This window comes from Eleutherodactylus coqui, chromosome 9 (genome assembly GCF_035609145.1).
Source record: "Eleutherodactylus coqui strain aEleCoq1 chromosome 9, aEleCoq1.hap1, whole genome shotgun sequence".
Lineage (NCBI taxonomy): Eukaryota > Metazoa > Chordata > Amphibia > Anura > Eleutherodactylidae > Eleutherodactylus > Eleutherodactylus coqui.
In genome coordinates, this window is record NC_089845.1 from 55,078,454 (window position 1) to 55,095,698 (window position 17,245).

Below are 17,245 nucleotides of genomic sequence, written 5' to 3' on the forward strand. Positions count from 1 at the left end.
AGATGTGATGGGGATCATGGTCAGATGAGGACTGATATCAAGTACTAGGACCGTGGTTTAAATAGCAAATGTGAAGGCATTTGAGATCGCTGATACTTGCTGTAACCTGTCAATGTTTTCTAATTTTTCAACTCAAGTTCTCATTGCTTGTTTTAAATTTTTTTGTTTTGGTTTTTTTTTTTGTTTGTCTCTTAATTTAGGATTTATTAGGGACATGAAGAGTGCGTTTCCAGCATGAGATTGCCCCTTTCGGGGCGAGTGCTCCGTATTGTCAGCGGACACCAATGCACTATAGAAGGTGTTTGAGGGGTCCCTCTATTTTTTTACACATACTTTTTATCTTTATAGTTTTTTTCTGGTCCCTCCTTCCTGGACATTTTTATACATTTTAAGTTATTTAAGTAAATTTGATGATTTTTTTTTTCTGATAGTGTAAAGCACCGACTTCTGTGATTCATGATTTAATTTTTGCTGTATTACAAATTAGCTTCCTTCCAAGGGGTTATTTTTGGGATTCTGTGATCAATGAGTTCTCCCTGTAGTACCAATCCGGGACATTACAGTACAGACAGTGGTATCTGCTTCCAGAGCTGTCTGCACTGATTGTGGACTGGGCGATCAGCTGATTGGTGGACCACTGCTGATATTGATGAGCTATCCCGAGGATAAGTTGTCAATACAAAGGTTTCAGACAACCACTTTAACTAAATTTTAACCTACTAGGCATGTGGCAAAAATACACACTTAGAAGCCTAGAAATACTGGACAGTAAATGTCTGGATTTTTGTATTCTTCTTACTTCCAGGCATTTGGTTTGTGTTATGACTGCAAGCCGTGAGTAAAATGTCGTACATGGGTGCAAACCAGTTATGGGCTGATGGGAAGGCTTGAGAATGGGGAACGTACATACACACTGCACACCATAACCACTGATAAACCCCAAAACACTTACCTAGTATACCAACACGCATAAGCAGATGTAATAGCTAAAGTACAAAGTGTTGGTTCATATTTTGGCCAAGATACTTAAGCTCATGAACCCACGACAAGGGTTCTTGTTGTCTAGTGAGTCCCTACTTTAACAAGACTACTTAACCCCAGGAGTCCTGCCTACAAGTGGGGCAATCGTCCCAATCGGGATGGCCCCATGCTGGAACCTAGGGATGTGGCTCGCCCTAGATGGTAAGATACAGGACACCGATCACACACTCCAACAGACAATGGACATACACCCTGAAATCATTGGGTTTTATTCACTGCATATTGCACACACAAATACACCCGTGTGTAGCCGGCCTCAGGCGGCTGATGATATTGGATCTGCTGAGGATTCTTTTTCCAATATTCTATACATCTCAGACAATGATGTACATGTACGCAGCTGCCCATATTGAAATCACTTTTTTGTCTACTTTTTCACTGGCCCTACAAGAGGAAAAAAGTCTTTTATAGGGTGTATTGCACTTGACCATTGCATATACGGTAGTTTTATTTTTTTTTTTTTAGCAATGACATTCAGAAGACCTAACAGGCTATGTGTATGATCTGTTGAACATTGTGCATTCTGCTCAATGGTGCTGGTAAACCCAGATTTATGCTGGTGGTGCCAGGATAAGTGCCTAGAAGTCAATATGAAGTAGGAATGTCTGCTAGCACTGCTTCTGCTATTAGTGTATTCTTGCCATCTATTGCCAGCCACTCCGCTGTCGGAGCCTCTCTGGCGCACACACCCTGGCTTTAGCCAGCAGATGGCACCGTTGTATAACAGCAAAAAGAGAAAGCCTTTTAGGAAACCCTGAATCCAAAATTGGATTGGAAAGGGTTAAAAAGGGTGGATCTTCACATTAGTTTGTTACATGGCCATGCCGGGCCCCACAGTAGTGTTGTCATCTAGATGGGTCACTCCAGGAAGCATAGTCTGTGGCTAGATAGCCACTTGGACAACAAATGAATGAGAATGAATATAAAGCGCTGTGCTTGTAGAAACTACTAGTTTGGGACTTCAGAATATTTACAATAATTATAGAATTATGCAAAAATAATATAACATTTAACATTTTTATGTCAGAAACCATTTACTAGGATAGTAGAAAATTACAGAGTATATTTTATAATTCGCTTTCTCTTCTGAATGCATATTTACCATTTCCAAATGCTGTCAAATATTTCCCCCCTTGAGTATTCCCTTCTTAACACCCCCCTGTAATCAAATTAAGCCTCATGTGCAGACATTGTGCTTATCCTAAAATGTATTCTATGGATTAACTGATTGATAGATTGTGTGAAAGTGCGTATGATTTCTATTGGTCTGCTGATCCCCCGTGTAGTTGTTGCCTATTGATCATTGCATGCATGGCCAGTACAAAGTGCAGATGAACTTTCCGTACATGGCTGGTGTGTGGAGAATGGGATCATTGTTTTTCTCAGTACTATAATTTTTTGCTTCTGCCTAGCTCCTATGAAGCATATGACATCATATGGGTTTACCTATTAATGCTATCAAGCCATTCTTGCTCACCTCTTCATTAAGCGCACTGTGAATCTGTGAGCCAACTGCTGTTTGACAGTGTTTTGCTAGTGTCCTCCATAGATGAATAGCTCATTTATTCTCTAAATCACTTAATGACTTATTAAGGTAATTGGCAAGGGAAGGTCATGATAGATGGCTGCAAGTCACTGTAGTAAATATTTAGAGTTGGGGATAAAAAGCTGTACAGTGTTAGAAATAACCATTTCGGACATTTTAAATTAGATATTTTTCAAAAGTCGTTATTTAGAAAGTTAAGGCTCTAGTCTCGTTTTGACTTCTGCGAAAACACAGTATAGCCCGTCAGGAGCATGTAAATAGTATGGTTAGTGAAAGTTTTAGTGAAAATGTTAAACTTCAACTTTTATCCAAAGTTAGACCAGTCTCTAACTTCCCCAATTGTTTCTAACTTTAACCCCTTGAGTGGCACTCCCGGAAAAGTTCCATGACGAGCTCCACTGCTCATAGCAACATAGCCCGGAAGATTTCCGGGCTATGTATCACTATGGGAGCTGCAGAGCACAATGCCACAAGCTGTGACAGTGTGCTCTGCCTGCACAGACCCACACAGAGCAGTGCAAGGGCTTTGAAAAACCAGCAGAAGATATTGCCGACATGTCGGCAATGTCCTGCTTTGTTTACAGGTTGCCATAGAGACCATCGGCTTGTCAGAAGCAAGCCGATGGTCTCTGTGGCAGGGAGAGCTGGTTGTTAGCTGTCAGAGGACAGCTAGGTGCCAGCTCTTACAGCAGAGATCAGAGAAAACCTCCGATCTCTGCTGTGTTAACCCTTTACATGCTGCAGTCTATGTGACTGCAGCATGTAAAGGGCTGTCACTGCAGCATGTAAAGGGCTGTCACCATCGGACCCCTGGAATGTGATCAGGGGTCCTGATGGGTCCCTGTGGAAGTCCCCTAAAGGGACAAAAAAAATAAAAAATTTTAAAAAAATTAAAAAAAAAGGAAAAAAAATATTAAAAAAATAAAAAAAACACTTGTCTCCCTTTACTTTGTAAAAAATCAAAAATACAAATCACACATGTGGTATCCGTGTGCGTCGTAATGACCCAGAGAAGGAAGTTAATACATTATTTAACCCCTTAATGACATGGCCCCTTTTTTCTTTTTTCCCCATTTCTTTTTTTCCTCCCCCCTGTTTAAAAAATCACAACTTGTCCCGCAAAAAACAAGCCCTCATATGGCCATGTCAATGGAAAAATGAAAAAGTTATGGCTCTTGAGACGCAACTGCAAAACTAGTTGAAATTCAATGATTAGACCATTTTAAAAAACCTGCCCTGGTGGGCACGACAGGGTGGTAGGAAACCTGCCACTCAAGGGGTTAAGGCCTCTTTCACATGGGTTACAGAATTGCAAGATTTTGTAGGGATGCCACAGTGCTACAAAACACATGTATGTGAAGCCTATGGTTTCCAATGGGTTCTTTCACATGGGATGTTTTGTAGTCTGAGAGAACCCATTGGAAAGCGATGAGCTTCACATACATGCATATATGTAGCCCTGGTGGTTGTTCGCCCTGAGGACTCCGCAAAGCGAAACATGGCGGGTGGCTATAGATTAGATTTTAATAGGGTTTTGTTGGGGCTTACTTAATACTCTCTATATAGGCTTTTGGAAGTTGGCCATCCAGGTCTATGTTTTAGTGGGTATATGCACAATTAATACGAATTGATGACTGCTGGCCACATTTCATTAGCTACCACCATCTGCCCCTTTTATTTCAAATATTCTTCGATATTGTATTTGTCTTTTTGAATAATAAATATTTGGATTACACTATGAAAACCTGGCCCTGCCACTCCCTCACTGCGTGTTCCTGACTACGTCTCTGCTGAATCCTCCGTACTGCATCACCCTCTCTTTGTACCAACCACTGGCTTGCCTGGCCACATTGCCCACCCTTGCTGGCTACCACCCGATACTCCAATCCAATGCCTTGTGTCTATATACTGTCATGTTTCCAATTGGTGCTTAAAGCGTACCCACACGTTCAGATCACTTCTCATAATAAGACGTTTGTGTACATAAGGAATAACATTATTTCTGACCATTAAATGACTTATATGGCATTTTTCACCAGTTTCCTCCACCTGCATGCTCCATCCTTAATTTTCAGTTTTATCTGATCTGGTGGATGGAGAATAGCAACTATAATATTTCCTATGCACTGCACATGGTAAAAAGAGCGGACTGCATTACTTAACCTTTTGTAGCACACAGAGAAATAACAGAATCATGGAGGACTTTATGCAGCAGTTATGAACAGTGTAGATGTGATTTCAGTAGTTCTAACATAGTAAATCACTATTGGCTGCAGCAGCACATCTGTGTAAGTCTCTCTCCCTCTACAGCAGCTTACTACTTCGCCTTCTCTTTGCCACAGATTCTGTGGGCCGCCTCCACTTCCTGTCCTCTGTCTTGATGTCTGTTTTACCTGAATTCTAAAATGCAGGAACAAATAGATCATACACATGGAATAAGTATTAATAAAGCTTACTTAACATGATAAAAAGTGGATATAAATCCATGGTACAAGGTATTCCCAAAGAGAAAAACACAAGATGTCAAAAGATATCAAGAGACATAGAAGATTACAGGATATACAAAATGTATATCAACAAGACACAGAAAAGCAAAACAATACCATTCTCTCCATCCAAGATATGCGGTCTACATTTTGGGAGGGGGGGTGGGGGGTGTCTTTTTGACCTGTCCATAAACTCCTGAGTTCGCCACTAGGCTTCACCTGTACCATTCCATGATGGACTCCACTCTTTCTCTGTCTGGAGCACCGAGTGGGGAGTGTTTAACTAGAACGAGAAGTGATCTTCACAGGGGCGAGAAAATCGCAAATCTCGTGCAGTTTTCTCGCCCCTGTGAAGTCGGCCTTAGTGAATGTTCACACAAAGCAGAAATTCTGTGGAATTTCTGCGACCGAAACCCCCTCTAAATCTGGATTCTGAGTCGAAATCAGCTGCGGTGCTTGCACTGCACTTCTGTCATCTCTCACACTGTGTGCTTCTGTACACCGGGCACTGAGTGTCGCCGATGATGGTCATGTGATGCCAAAGCGGCACACACTGGCAGCTGCTGAGTACCACAGCTGCTGGTCATGTGACATTAAAGTGGCATCACACGACCGATGTATTGCATGGACGCCGGTAAACTGAATGTGAGAAGGTTACAGTATTCTAAGTTAACATGGCGTCCATGATAAGAGAGAACAATGTTTATTACAGAGTGCATTCTTTTCTCTCTTTGTGTGCCCAGAAGTATATGGCGCTATATTGTATTTCGCACTGCTGATAAGTGTTTTAGTAATCTCAGGTCTGCAGCACAGACACTCAAACCCAAGGCATCTGCGCAGATATGTGATATATTGTTTCCAGCCTCATTCCTCGTGTCACCGTTATAGATTCCGCCCGTGGTTTTTACCATTATTGCAGATCTTCCCTATATATTGTGTTCGCTGTTAATGTCTATTTTAAATATTTAAATGCCTCCATTAACATATCTGGCAGAGAGATGAATTAGACCGAAGTAGCCTGACTTGTGTTTGTGTATTTATGTGCTTCATTTGAAGGTCACTCAGTGCGACTGCTGGGTCAGAAGAAGGATAATGGAAAACGGTTGGGGGGAGCTCGATTGGATTTACCAAAGATTAGGAAGAACCCACTGATAGAAATCATTTCCATCAATACAGGGTAAGCTGCTTTCAAATTTGCTCATAAAATATTCAGTGCCGCCTAAGAATTCAATTTCATTTTTCTCAGGCGTAGAGCCTTACTGCAGTCTAACTTTGTACAATCTTCGGAGACCATGTACCACTATATTGTACATGTTGTATATATTTACTGTATACTGTAATTTATATTCTGTATATTTGTGTGTACATTGCAAAATAGTTTTTTTTATCATTTTATTTACTAATATGCTGTCGGTTGACTTGCCATATAATATGTGAAAATGGGGTACCAAATGCACCTAAATTACATTACTGTCTATCTTGCCTGGGTCAGTAGTAACTTTTAAGAAAGGGTTCCTGAGGCACGTTCTTACACCCTAAAGATTGGTAGTTCCCAGATATTGGAGGTCACGTATAGTGCCTGCTCTGTGAATGGCTTTTGCATGGGAGGATTAAGAAGGAACACCAGAATTCTCTGTTTTGAGAAGATAGACTTCTTGCGTGCCAAGTAACATGGTGGTAGACCTGAACTCCGATAAGTTGAATTTCCCCATAGCCTCCCATTATCATCTTCTTTCTTTTCTCCTCTTCGTTTCTTGAAAGTCTATGATATGTTTCTGGGCTTGCTTTGGTTACCATTATATGAATGGAAGAAGTCATTTGCCATGTAGATAGTGACCAATGTGGCAGAGGATTTTCTCTGATTTGTATATATTGCGGCATACTTAACATGCCTTGATTTTTCTAGCGATGTATCTTGTTGATATGTTGTTCGATAAAGCTTCAAGAAAATACGTTAAAGGGCTTGTATCTTAAATTAAAGTTATCCACTATTCTGTGTTCCCCATCGTCCGCATTGTTGGGTTACTGCACCCCGAAAATGAGGAAATTGAATGAAGCACTGGGTGCGCAACCTTACTAGTGCTCCATTTACTCTCAGTGGGACTGCCAAGATACTAGTCGGGTATTTCCATTAGCCTCATTAAAACGAATGGAGCACTGACCGCGCATGTGCGGCCAGCACTTCATTCGGAGTGACGCCACTGCAGAGGAAGAAATGATAGTAGAGCAGTGACAGGAGAACAGAACACAGGAGTTCTGTTCTCGAGATCGGTGAGTGTCTCAGCGATGAGGCCACCCGCCAATCAGCAAGTTATCATTTATCCTGCAGACAGGGGATAACTTGAAAATCTGGTACAATCCCTTTGAATTGTTACCATATCTTAATTTCTGACTCCTGCAATCTTTTTCTACATTCCCCTACAAATAATCTGGGTTCCTTCTGGGGTTAGTATTCGAATAGATGAATAAATTGTCAACTGAGTGATCTCCAGCACTTATTGTCAATGGAGTATGAAGCTGAACTGCTCTAATACTGTGTGAATCAGAGCTTGATTTTCGATGAGGCACTCTTAACCAACATGTGGTAGCATACAGCAACAGGGAAAGCAGACTGGATCCAGATGGCAATTTAAAGGGATTAGCCAAGCTTTAAAAACCTATGGCCTATTTTCGGCATAGGCCATCAATATCTGATCGATGGGGGTCTGCCACTCGGGACCCCTAACAATCAGCTGCAGTCATGTGAGTGCTGCAGCCTCTTCAGTATTTACATCTAAGCATGATCCTGTCAGTGCTCATAACACCCTTTTTTATTTAATATATATATATTTTTTGTGGTGTCCGTTCTGAGTACTGCAGGCTTGTCCCATTTACTTCAATGGGACAACGTGTATGCAGGCTTTCGAAGCTACATAGGTCTCTTCATCAACCTGATTATCTACAAGATTATTTTGTTTTTCTTACTGAGCAGAATAACATTTTGTTCTACTGGCTATTTGAAAAAAAGGTTTGGCTTGGTGTTAGCCAGTAGAGCAAAGTGTGATTGTTTGTTCACACTTTCAGATTGCTCTCAGATTGTTCTTCAAGAGAAACCAAGTAATCTTGTATATATGATACCTTTTAATGGCTAGCAAAAATACATGATGATACAGCAAGCTTTTGGGTTCTTCTATTGACTCTTCGTCAGGCTAAGTAAACTGGTTTGGATGGGGCACAAATATAACATACACATACAGGGGCTGGTGGGAGAGGGGGGGGCACCCCTATGGGCACCCCTCTTGATCTAAATAAATGTTCACACGCAAAAATTTGAGACTTAAAATAACACCAGACAATCTGAGCAAAGAGATACATACTTAATCAGTCCACTGAGCTGAGGAATGTTTTATGATGTCTGTTATCTCTCCTTTAAAAACTGCACATAGAAGGAGATTGAAACACTACCTCTGCAGCACCACCTATTGGATGGCAACATTCTTACAAATCAATTTCTGCATTGTGTTATTTTAAGTCTCAAATTTCTGTGTGTGAACATTTATTTAGATCTAGAGGGGCGCCCCCCCCTCCCCTCTGCATTTGTATGTTTTATTTGTGCCCCATCCAAACTAGAACACACGGATTGATCAGTGTGAATCAAATGCAAAACAAAAATTGAAGAAGGTTCACAATATTAATCTACATCTGGGCGTGAAACCCATTCATACATTTACTACTTCTGTACGCAGAAGTATTGTAATTCCGCAGGAGTAAACCAGAGCTATTCCCCTCATTTCTTGACTATGCCGCGGTGCTATTTGCAAGCCTCCACATGGAAGGAGAGACCTGGGCTGCTACGCTGCCAGGGAGTGATGAAATTAAAGCACAAGGCTCCCACTTCACTTTCAATCACGTTCCTGCGCTCATATGTTCCCATGTGTATAAGCGTGGAAGTCGAAATGTGCCATGTGTGATGTTTTATCCATTAGGCTGAAACCGGAGATTCCCCTGACGCTTCGCTTGTCCAATGAATACGCAGATTTGGTGCATTTTTTATTTGCTGTTTTTTCATTAACTGCTGCTTTGTGATGACTGAAGTACCTTAGTTGACCTCCTCTTTCACAGACAAATTACACCATATGATACTTCTTACCTTGTGATAAGAGTGTTCTTGGGTTCATATTCCAAACCACAATAAATGAAATATTTAAAGGGATTGCATGGTCTTCGCTGTGACCGATTAGCAGAGGTCTGATTGCATCCTCTCTACTCCTTGATAAAGGTAGTGTATAAATGGGACGCACATGAAATAAAGAGTAATATAAAGTTCTGCTGGGCTTTCCTCATACACACTTTATAGGTAGATCTTTTTGCCCATAGATGTTAAAAAACAAACAAAAAAAATGAAATAATTTTGGATTTTTTTTCCTGGCACATTTTGATTCTTGGACACATTTTTGGTTGGTGCCTTTATTACCGTAGATTTTTTACATTTTTTTTTTAATTATTTTTTTTCCTCAATTTTTATTCTCTATAGAGAAACCCATGCAAGAATGCCAAGCTTTTAGTTTGATTCAGTTGCAAAAAAACAAAACAAAAACAAAAGCCTCTAAAACAAACACAGCAATTAAATAGAAAAATGTGTTAAAAAACCCCTCACGGTCTGTAGTGCATTTCATATTTCCCTACTGACCCGGTCACTAACATCTGGTTACAGCGTTTTGTGCCGCAAAAATGCCACTAAAACGTACACATTTATTTATTTTTATACCGACACGTGAAACCAACTTTCTTTTTATAATTCTAAACTTTTATTATATTTACACTAATTAGAAATGTTTATATTGCCAGATATTCAAGGACTAAAATTAGAAAAGTCCTGCCTGCTGTTTTTTTGGGGAGCCTTTCTTGTCAGAGGAGATGCTACAATTTGTAGCAACGCTGTCTCTCTTTATCACTTGCTCAACATCTCTGCTGGCATCAGAGAAGACGCTGCAGCTTCACAAGCAGCCGCTCATCACACCAGGCATCCCTCTGTACATCCAGTGGGGCACAGAGGGAAGCAAGACTGAGCATGTGTGACCACCTTGGGGCATTTACTGAGATGGACCGGACATGGAAAGGCTCTTAACTAGAAACAGCAGGTGGCAATATTTAAACAATATTCTGGGGATAGAAGCATTTTTTTTAAAGAAGTGTAAATGCAGAAATGTATAAATCGGTGGGCTGGATTTAACTGTAAACAATATGTTTCATAGGATAACCCCTCTAAGGTCATCGTTAGGGTTTTGTATGAACTAAAAATGCCTTACACTGCCTAAATATTACTGTTAAGTATACCAGATCATATATATATACATCAAGAATTGCCAAAGGGAGGATGCAGATTGAGTAGTCTGAGCTTTAATGTCTTTACTAAACAAATGCATAGATTGGATCATTTTAGGGTTATGAACTTAAATTTGTTTTCATTATATTAACTTGCATTTCTGTCATTATCCACGTAGATTTTCAGCTCAACTGAACTTGTACTTCCAATAAAAAGCAGCTCAGCTAATGGGTTCTTCTAATTCTTCTCATCATGCGTTTATCCTGTGATACATAGGTAGATATTCCGTACTTGTGACCTGCATAGCTTTGTGCTCACATCACTGCTTTTACATAGTGGGAAGAGTTCTTGCAAGATTAAAAGTAAACATCAATGCCAAGCTTCTCCGAGAGTAAGCCTATTATCCCATACATATCTTACTTGTCACGACTTAGACGTGACCCAACAGTCTGACCAAGCACACCCTCTAAGCTATGCATATTAGTATTAAGCGACCCACTGAAGACACCGTCTCTTGTAATTTTTTTTTTTTATACACTATGTTTTGTGTAGACTCCATATCCATTTTCATGTGGATGCTCCAATGACAGTTTGAGCATGTGTTTCAAAATCCTCCAGTATTTGTTTTTAAAGACCCTTAAGGCCTCATGTCCACTCAAAAAATACAATCCACGCAGAATCTGTCGCGGATTTCTGCGGCGGATTCCGCACGGATTTGCTTTAAATGGCATTTTTTTTGCATGCAGATATCCACACACATTGCTATCAATGTGATAGCAATGTTGCTGATCCGCGTGGAATCCGCGGCAAATGGAGCATGCCACGTTTTTTCTCCCGCGTGTGAAAAACGACATTCTTTTAAAATGCCAGCCGCGGGTACAAAAATCAATTTAATGGACTGCGGATAGCCAATGATTCCCTATGGGCAAAATCTGCAATTCCATTTAGCTAGTGGACATGAGGCCTAAAGGGAGGCTGTCATCTTGAACATGCAGGCCAGTTTATGGGCGGCAGCTTATAGAGCTGTAATATACTCATTGTCAAAACACATTGCATCGAACGCACGTCGCAAGTTCATGTGTTGCAATGCAATAAATCGGAGGCTCCATAGGGAAACATGGGTGAGGGGAAAAAATTGCAAAATGCAGAAAGATAGGGCATGCTGCGATTTTCAAATCTTGTAACACTGCAGGAAAGGGAAACCTCGCACATGGGAATGAAACCATTGAAAATAATTGGTTTCATAATTCTGCATTCTCACTCACTCTCGCATCTTTCAAAAATCACGTGATTTTCCCGCAAGTGTGAAGGCAGCCTTATACTGAATCTTTTGTCACAAAACTATATATCAGGCAAGTTCCACATCTGCGTTGGAACCTTAACTCTGAGGTCCTTCCGCAGATCCGGCTCAGTCAATGAGGACTGTTCGGTTCCGTCGTAAGACGGAACCGTTCGGCCACGTGGATTCCTCTTTCCTGCTCCCTGAATGGAGCAGGAAAGTGGAACCCCAGGCACAGATGTGAAATTGTGTGCTTGTGACGACAGTGCCTCCCCTATGGTTCTGTTGACTTGTGGGACCCTACACTGTATTATTGACGGCTGTCTATAATTTATGGAAAGCAGTGTGGTTTCAACGTTTTTTTTAGAAAAAGTTTGGAAAGCGATATAAATCAACTGGTAAGTCGCTGTGAGGAGCAATGTCCTCATGGCAATGCTCTGAGCCCCTCTGACCTGTCAGCTCATTTTGGATATCTAATCTATCGCACAGAAATGGGGGCTATCTAAATCAGATAACTCCATACAATTAAGCAGCTTTTATGAGGATCACTAGGTATATAGTCCGCCTCATGAAAGCTGCTTAATTATATAAAGGCGTTATCTGACTATCTGTGTGTACTGAGAGTATTTGGATGTGAAGGCCCTTCTACATATGTGAGCTGGAAGTGTGTTGGCACTGGATAATATGTATCATATTGGGGAACATAGACTGTTAAAAAGTAGCAACTCTGATCAAACAACATGTAGACAGGCCGTCCATGCGCTATCTGATGTGTGGGGGACTGTACATTGACATCTGCTATTTTCGTCCAATAATCTGACAAATAGGACATGCTGCAATTAAAAAAAGAAGAAAAAAAGAAGCCCATTTCAATGCACTCATTCAAATGGTTCGAAAATCGGATGGGGGGGAAAAAGGCGCTGTGCACGAAAACGCAGCAAAATAGAGCAGAGAGCGCGTTGGAGCACATGTCTGCAAGGCCCCATTGAAACCAATGGGAAGTTTATACCAGGATTACCGTAATGTTCAAACCGCCGCGGTAATCACTGTAAAAAGCACTCGTATGAGAGCGGCCGAAGGCAGAATTAATGTGATTATGTCCAAACTGGGACCGAATTCCTTATGCACTGTATACAGGAAGGGGCTATTTAACGTCACGTTGCTCGACATGCGTATAGTCTCACACTTAGCAGCTGCTCCACAGTCCTTAGCGGGGTAATCGTTGGAAGTATAAAACGAGCCATGAGGTTATACGAGGGAGGGGCTTCCATGTTATACCACCACTGCTCTGCCCTCCGCTCATCTCTGTGCCCTGTGGAGTCAGACTAGAGCAGTAGAGCACAGAGGTGAGCGGAGTACGCGAATAGCAAGGGAAGTTAATGGAAAGCAGATTGGGAGCTGAAAGAGCTGGCTCACTAAAAAAAAAAAAGCCAGAATTCCCATCACTACTGAAAACCTGCCTGGTTGAGGGAGGCCGGACAGATCAGGCTTTTGTCTTGTGCGAGTAAATTATTAAGTAACGTATCCTTCGGTTGGTAAACCGCTAATCTCTGTTTGCTGCTTTAAAAAGGAACAGTAAAATGCCATCTGCGAAGCATTTTCCAGTATGATGCCATGCCAGATATTACATATGTTCCAGCTTCTGCAGATCATGACTTGCATAGCTGCCTGTCATCTGCACCAAGTATCTGCATGGAAGGTGCAGAATGCTGATTTTCTCTGCCGGCATCCCTCCACTTCCACAGCGGTCTTCACTTGACTCGTATTCTGTAAAACAAAGTTTTTATCACTTGAATAGAAGAAGCTTTTTTTTATGTTAAGCCCTTGAAAGCCTATGTCAGGAAGGTCAATGCACTGTGTAATGAAAAGTCAACTGACTGAATGCAAATGGAGTGCGCTCACTGCACCCGCACAAAAAAATACTAATAGTTTAACAATCCCTCACCTTCCTCCCCCTAGAAGTGAAGCAATCAAACCTACAGCCCTGCAGTGCATATGTTTTACCATGTAACCTATATAATTGTTTCCACTAAGTAGGCCATAAATCCCTGATTGCTGGTTCCCTTCGTCTCTATTCTCGACATCGGAGAATTAGCAGCACTTGCAGGTTTGATTTGTTGCAGATTTCTAATTCTCGGTTTAACAACAAATCCACGACCAATCTGCACTATAAGCAGACATGCTGTGGATTTACAGTTGAAGGACAGTCTCACACAAACAGATTTGAATCGTGGATTCCGCGATCGCCGCAGTAGGACGCAGACATCGAAAGACATGTATTTTTGAATATTCGTATTGCGTATTCTGTGAGCAGAAGACAAATCGCAGCATGCACTATTTTAATGCAGATTCCACACAGACAACCTGAATAGATGTCTATGAATGTGAGCGATCCTCAGCCCATACAGATTTAAGACTCGAAACTTGGTAGGAGAAAAGATAGAAAAGCCAGAGTGCTGGCTGGAGATGGGGGGAGAGGGAGCTTTCTTCCACGTGGACGATACGCGTACTTTCGTGTGGAAAACTGCATGGATCCGCCATCTTCTGCGATCTTTCACAATTTTCCGCGAAGGAACGCGGGTCTACCGCTATGCAAATATGCATGTGGAATCCGATCCATTCGTGTGAGCCCAGCCTAATATAATAGTATGGAATAACCCGTTTTTATGTGACATGACTGGAAGGTGTTAGGAAGGGAATGAACTTGTAAGGCTGTCAGGATATGCTGGGAGTTGTAGTTATCCAACAGGTGAAGTGGAAAAGGACGTCTTAACTGGCTGGAAGTTGGTAATGCAGTGTGGTTTGCCTAATATGGTGCGCCCATTAACAATGATCAATTAGCGAGCACAATTCTGACTTGCACGTGGAAGCTAACAAATATAAGACATTCATATAGACCACGAGTCCATAATCTGTGTGAATAGCATAGGCTACTATTGGGCCATGTGCAAATAGCCTGGTAATACACCCCTGCGAATGGGCTATTAGGGCTTATTCACATGGGCTATTTTCATGTCTGCATGCTGTGCATGTTTGTAGCTGACCACATACGGGCCCATTACAATCAATAGAGCTATGTGGACATTTTTTTTCTAATTTTTTTTACAGGGACTTGTGGTCTGTGTTTTAAAAAAATGCAGCACGTCCTATTGTGGTCTGATTTCTTGGATGGCAGTCACCCATACTAGTAATGGATGTGCTAAAGGAAAATGGACTATGGATGGATGACTTCTGCATACTAAAAAAAACAAACAAACAAGCTTCCCAATTTTTTTGCACGTGATGAAATCAACTGATGAAGTATGGATGATGCACAAAGTAAAGAAAACAGACATTCCACACATACAGATGCAACACAGACCTCGGTCCATTTTTTATAGACCAAAATCGGCATGCTCGTCTGAATAAGCACTTATACGGAACATGTCCCCACAAAACTATATGTTAATTTGCTCAGCTCCTACTTTTCTGCAACATGCTAAAGAAATGCGACGGTAATGTATGAAGTCATTGGACCCCCCTCCCTCCCGATGTGATCGGGGAGGGCTGACGGATTATAATGGCATATGATGCCGGCTACAGGCGTCCTGCTTTGCCATTGCCTATGATCGCTATAACAAGCCTGCAATGCCTTACCATAGCTGCTATGGATCAGGTCCCCTTCAGGAACATAAAGAGTGTAAAAAGAAAGAACATTAAAAAAAATAAACAAATATTTTTTGTTCATCACCCCCTATTTATATGGGAAAAATTAGAAATTTAAGAAAAAACTCCACACGTGTGCTATAATTTGAGCACACTAATTATCCTGCGCAGCAAAGACTGTAAAAAAAAAAAAAGGAGGAAAAATGCTTATTTTATTCATTTTACCTTTAAAAAAGTGCAATAAAAGCACTCAAAAAAGCCATATGTACCCGAAAATGGCAAACCTAAAATCTCAGAGGTCTGACCATGGAAAAATAAAAACGCTACGTGGCTTTGAACGCAACGATGCAAAAATAATTTCCAAAAGAAAAGGGTTTTTATTGTGCGAAAGTGGAAAAACCTAAAAAATTCCAAGGTTTTTGGTATCGTGAGTGTACCAACCCACAGAAAAAATGTATTGTGTGATTTATGCTCTTTGATTGACACTGTTAACAATAAATAAATAAACCATGGCAGAAATTATGTGTTTTCTCTCTCAAAAAAACTGAAAAGTCTTACAATACATTATATGCACCCAAAAGTGGTACCAATAAAAAATATAGTTCGCAAAAAACAAGTCCTTAAACGGCCATGTCAACGGAAAAGTACAAACGTTATGGCTTTTGAAAAATGGAGATGAAAATCCGCCAAATATTGTTGCGTCCTTAAGCCCAAAATAGGCCATGTCCTTAAGGGGTTAAGCCCAAAATCCGCAGCAAACGTGTTACGTTTGAACGCACCCGGAATGTATTTTTTTTTTTTTCTCCAAAAAACTTTCTTTGATCTGCTGAAATAGTAAAAAGTGTAATTAGAAATTTTACAAACCAGCAACCTTGATTGAGTTCTTGAGTATTAAACATGCAGGCCAGCAGCTGCCTGCACCATTTGTATCATACAAGAAGCCGCTTCATTCTCAGATGAACTTTGGTAAAGGGTCAGAGAAACCGTGCTCAGCTCCTCCGATGTGCCTGAGCTTTGTGCCTCTCCGCAGACTACTGGCAAACCACATTGTATTTGGAGTTGGCACTTTGGTTACAGAATTATTAACTGCGATATCTACTTAAGAATCCCATCCTCTGGATTTCATTGTAGCAAAAGTAGCGTTAAAATAGACAAAACAATGACTGTTTTAACCCTTTCCAATCCAATTGGTATCCTGGTTTTCCTAGGGAGCTTACTCTTTTTCTGCTATTATACTATCTGCTGGCTAAAGCCGGTACTGCATGAGGTGACACATTTGGATAGGCTCTGACAGCAGAGAGGCTGGCAATATACAGTAAGAGAACCCTGATGGACGTCTTCAACATCGGAGCTGTACAGCCTTAAATCATAATGTCTTCAGAGGTCAGACAGTGGATTGGAAAGGGTTAACAAAAAAAAAAATCTTAACCTTTTTCTAATCTCTGACAACCCTTTTAATGTTCTGATTTTCATTCAGAATCCGCTTAGGCTATTCAGCTTGCTCTCTCACCTAGGAATATTGCACTCTGCTGGTACCAAAAGCCCAGCATGCACCCTCACCCTGCACGGCTACTGCGCTCCGCCGCTGGTCAGGTGATGCACCGCTTTGGATTTAGACTTGGTTTTTGATGCGGAAAGGTTGCTGAATTTATACCACTTGTGACCCTTAAACAGTAATTGAAAAGTGAATTATTGTTTTTCTTTCTGTAATATAATAAAGATTTGCTCCCTTAGTTTTGGGGCGAAACTTCAGTATTAAAGGGGTTGTCCCGCAAAAGCAAGTGCAGTTAAACACTTTTGTATGGCCATATAAATGCACTTTGTAATATACATCGTGCATTAAATATTGGCCATTACCCCCCCCCCCCCCCCCGTGTGGGCATCCCCGTCTCCATGGCGCCGACTAAAGCCTTCTTCTGCCTGTATTAGACGCGCTTGCGCAG

General features: G+C 41.1%; 1 protein-coding gene across 1 annotated transcript in view; it reads left to right on the forward strand.

The window, feature by feature from the left end:
• CDKAL1 (CDK5 regulatory subunit associated protein 1 like 1) overlaps positions 1 to 17,245 on the forward strand; it is a 596,376-nt gene that overhangs the window by 148,621 nt on the left and 430,510 nt on the right. The window contains exon 7 of the mRNA XM_066579425.1: positions 6,130 to 6,250. Within this exon, the coding sequence (XP_066435522.1) occupies positions 6,130 to 6,250 (121 nt within the window). The remainder of the gene's footprint in view (positions 1 to 6,129; positions 6,251 to 17,245) is intronic.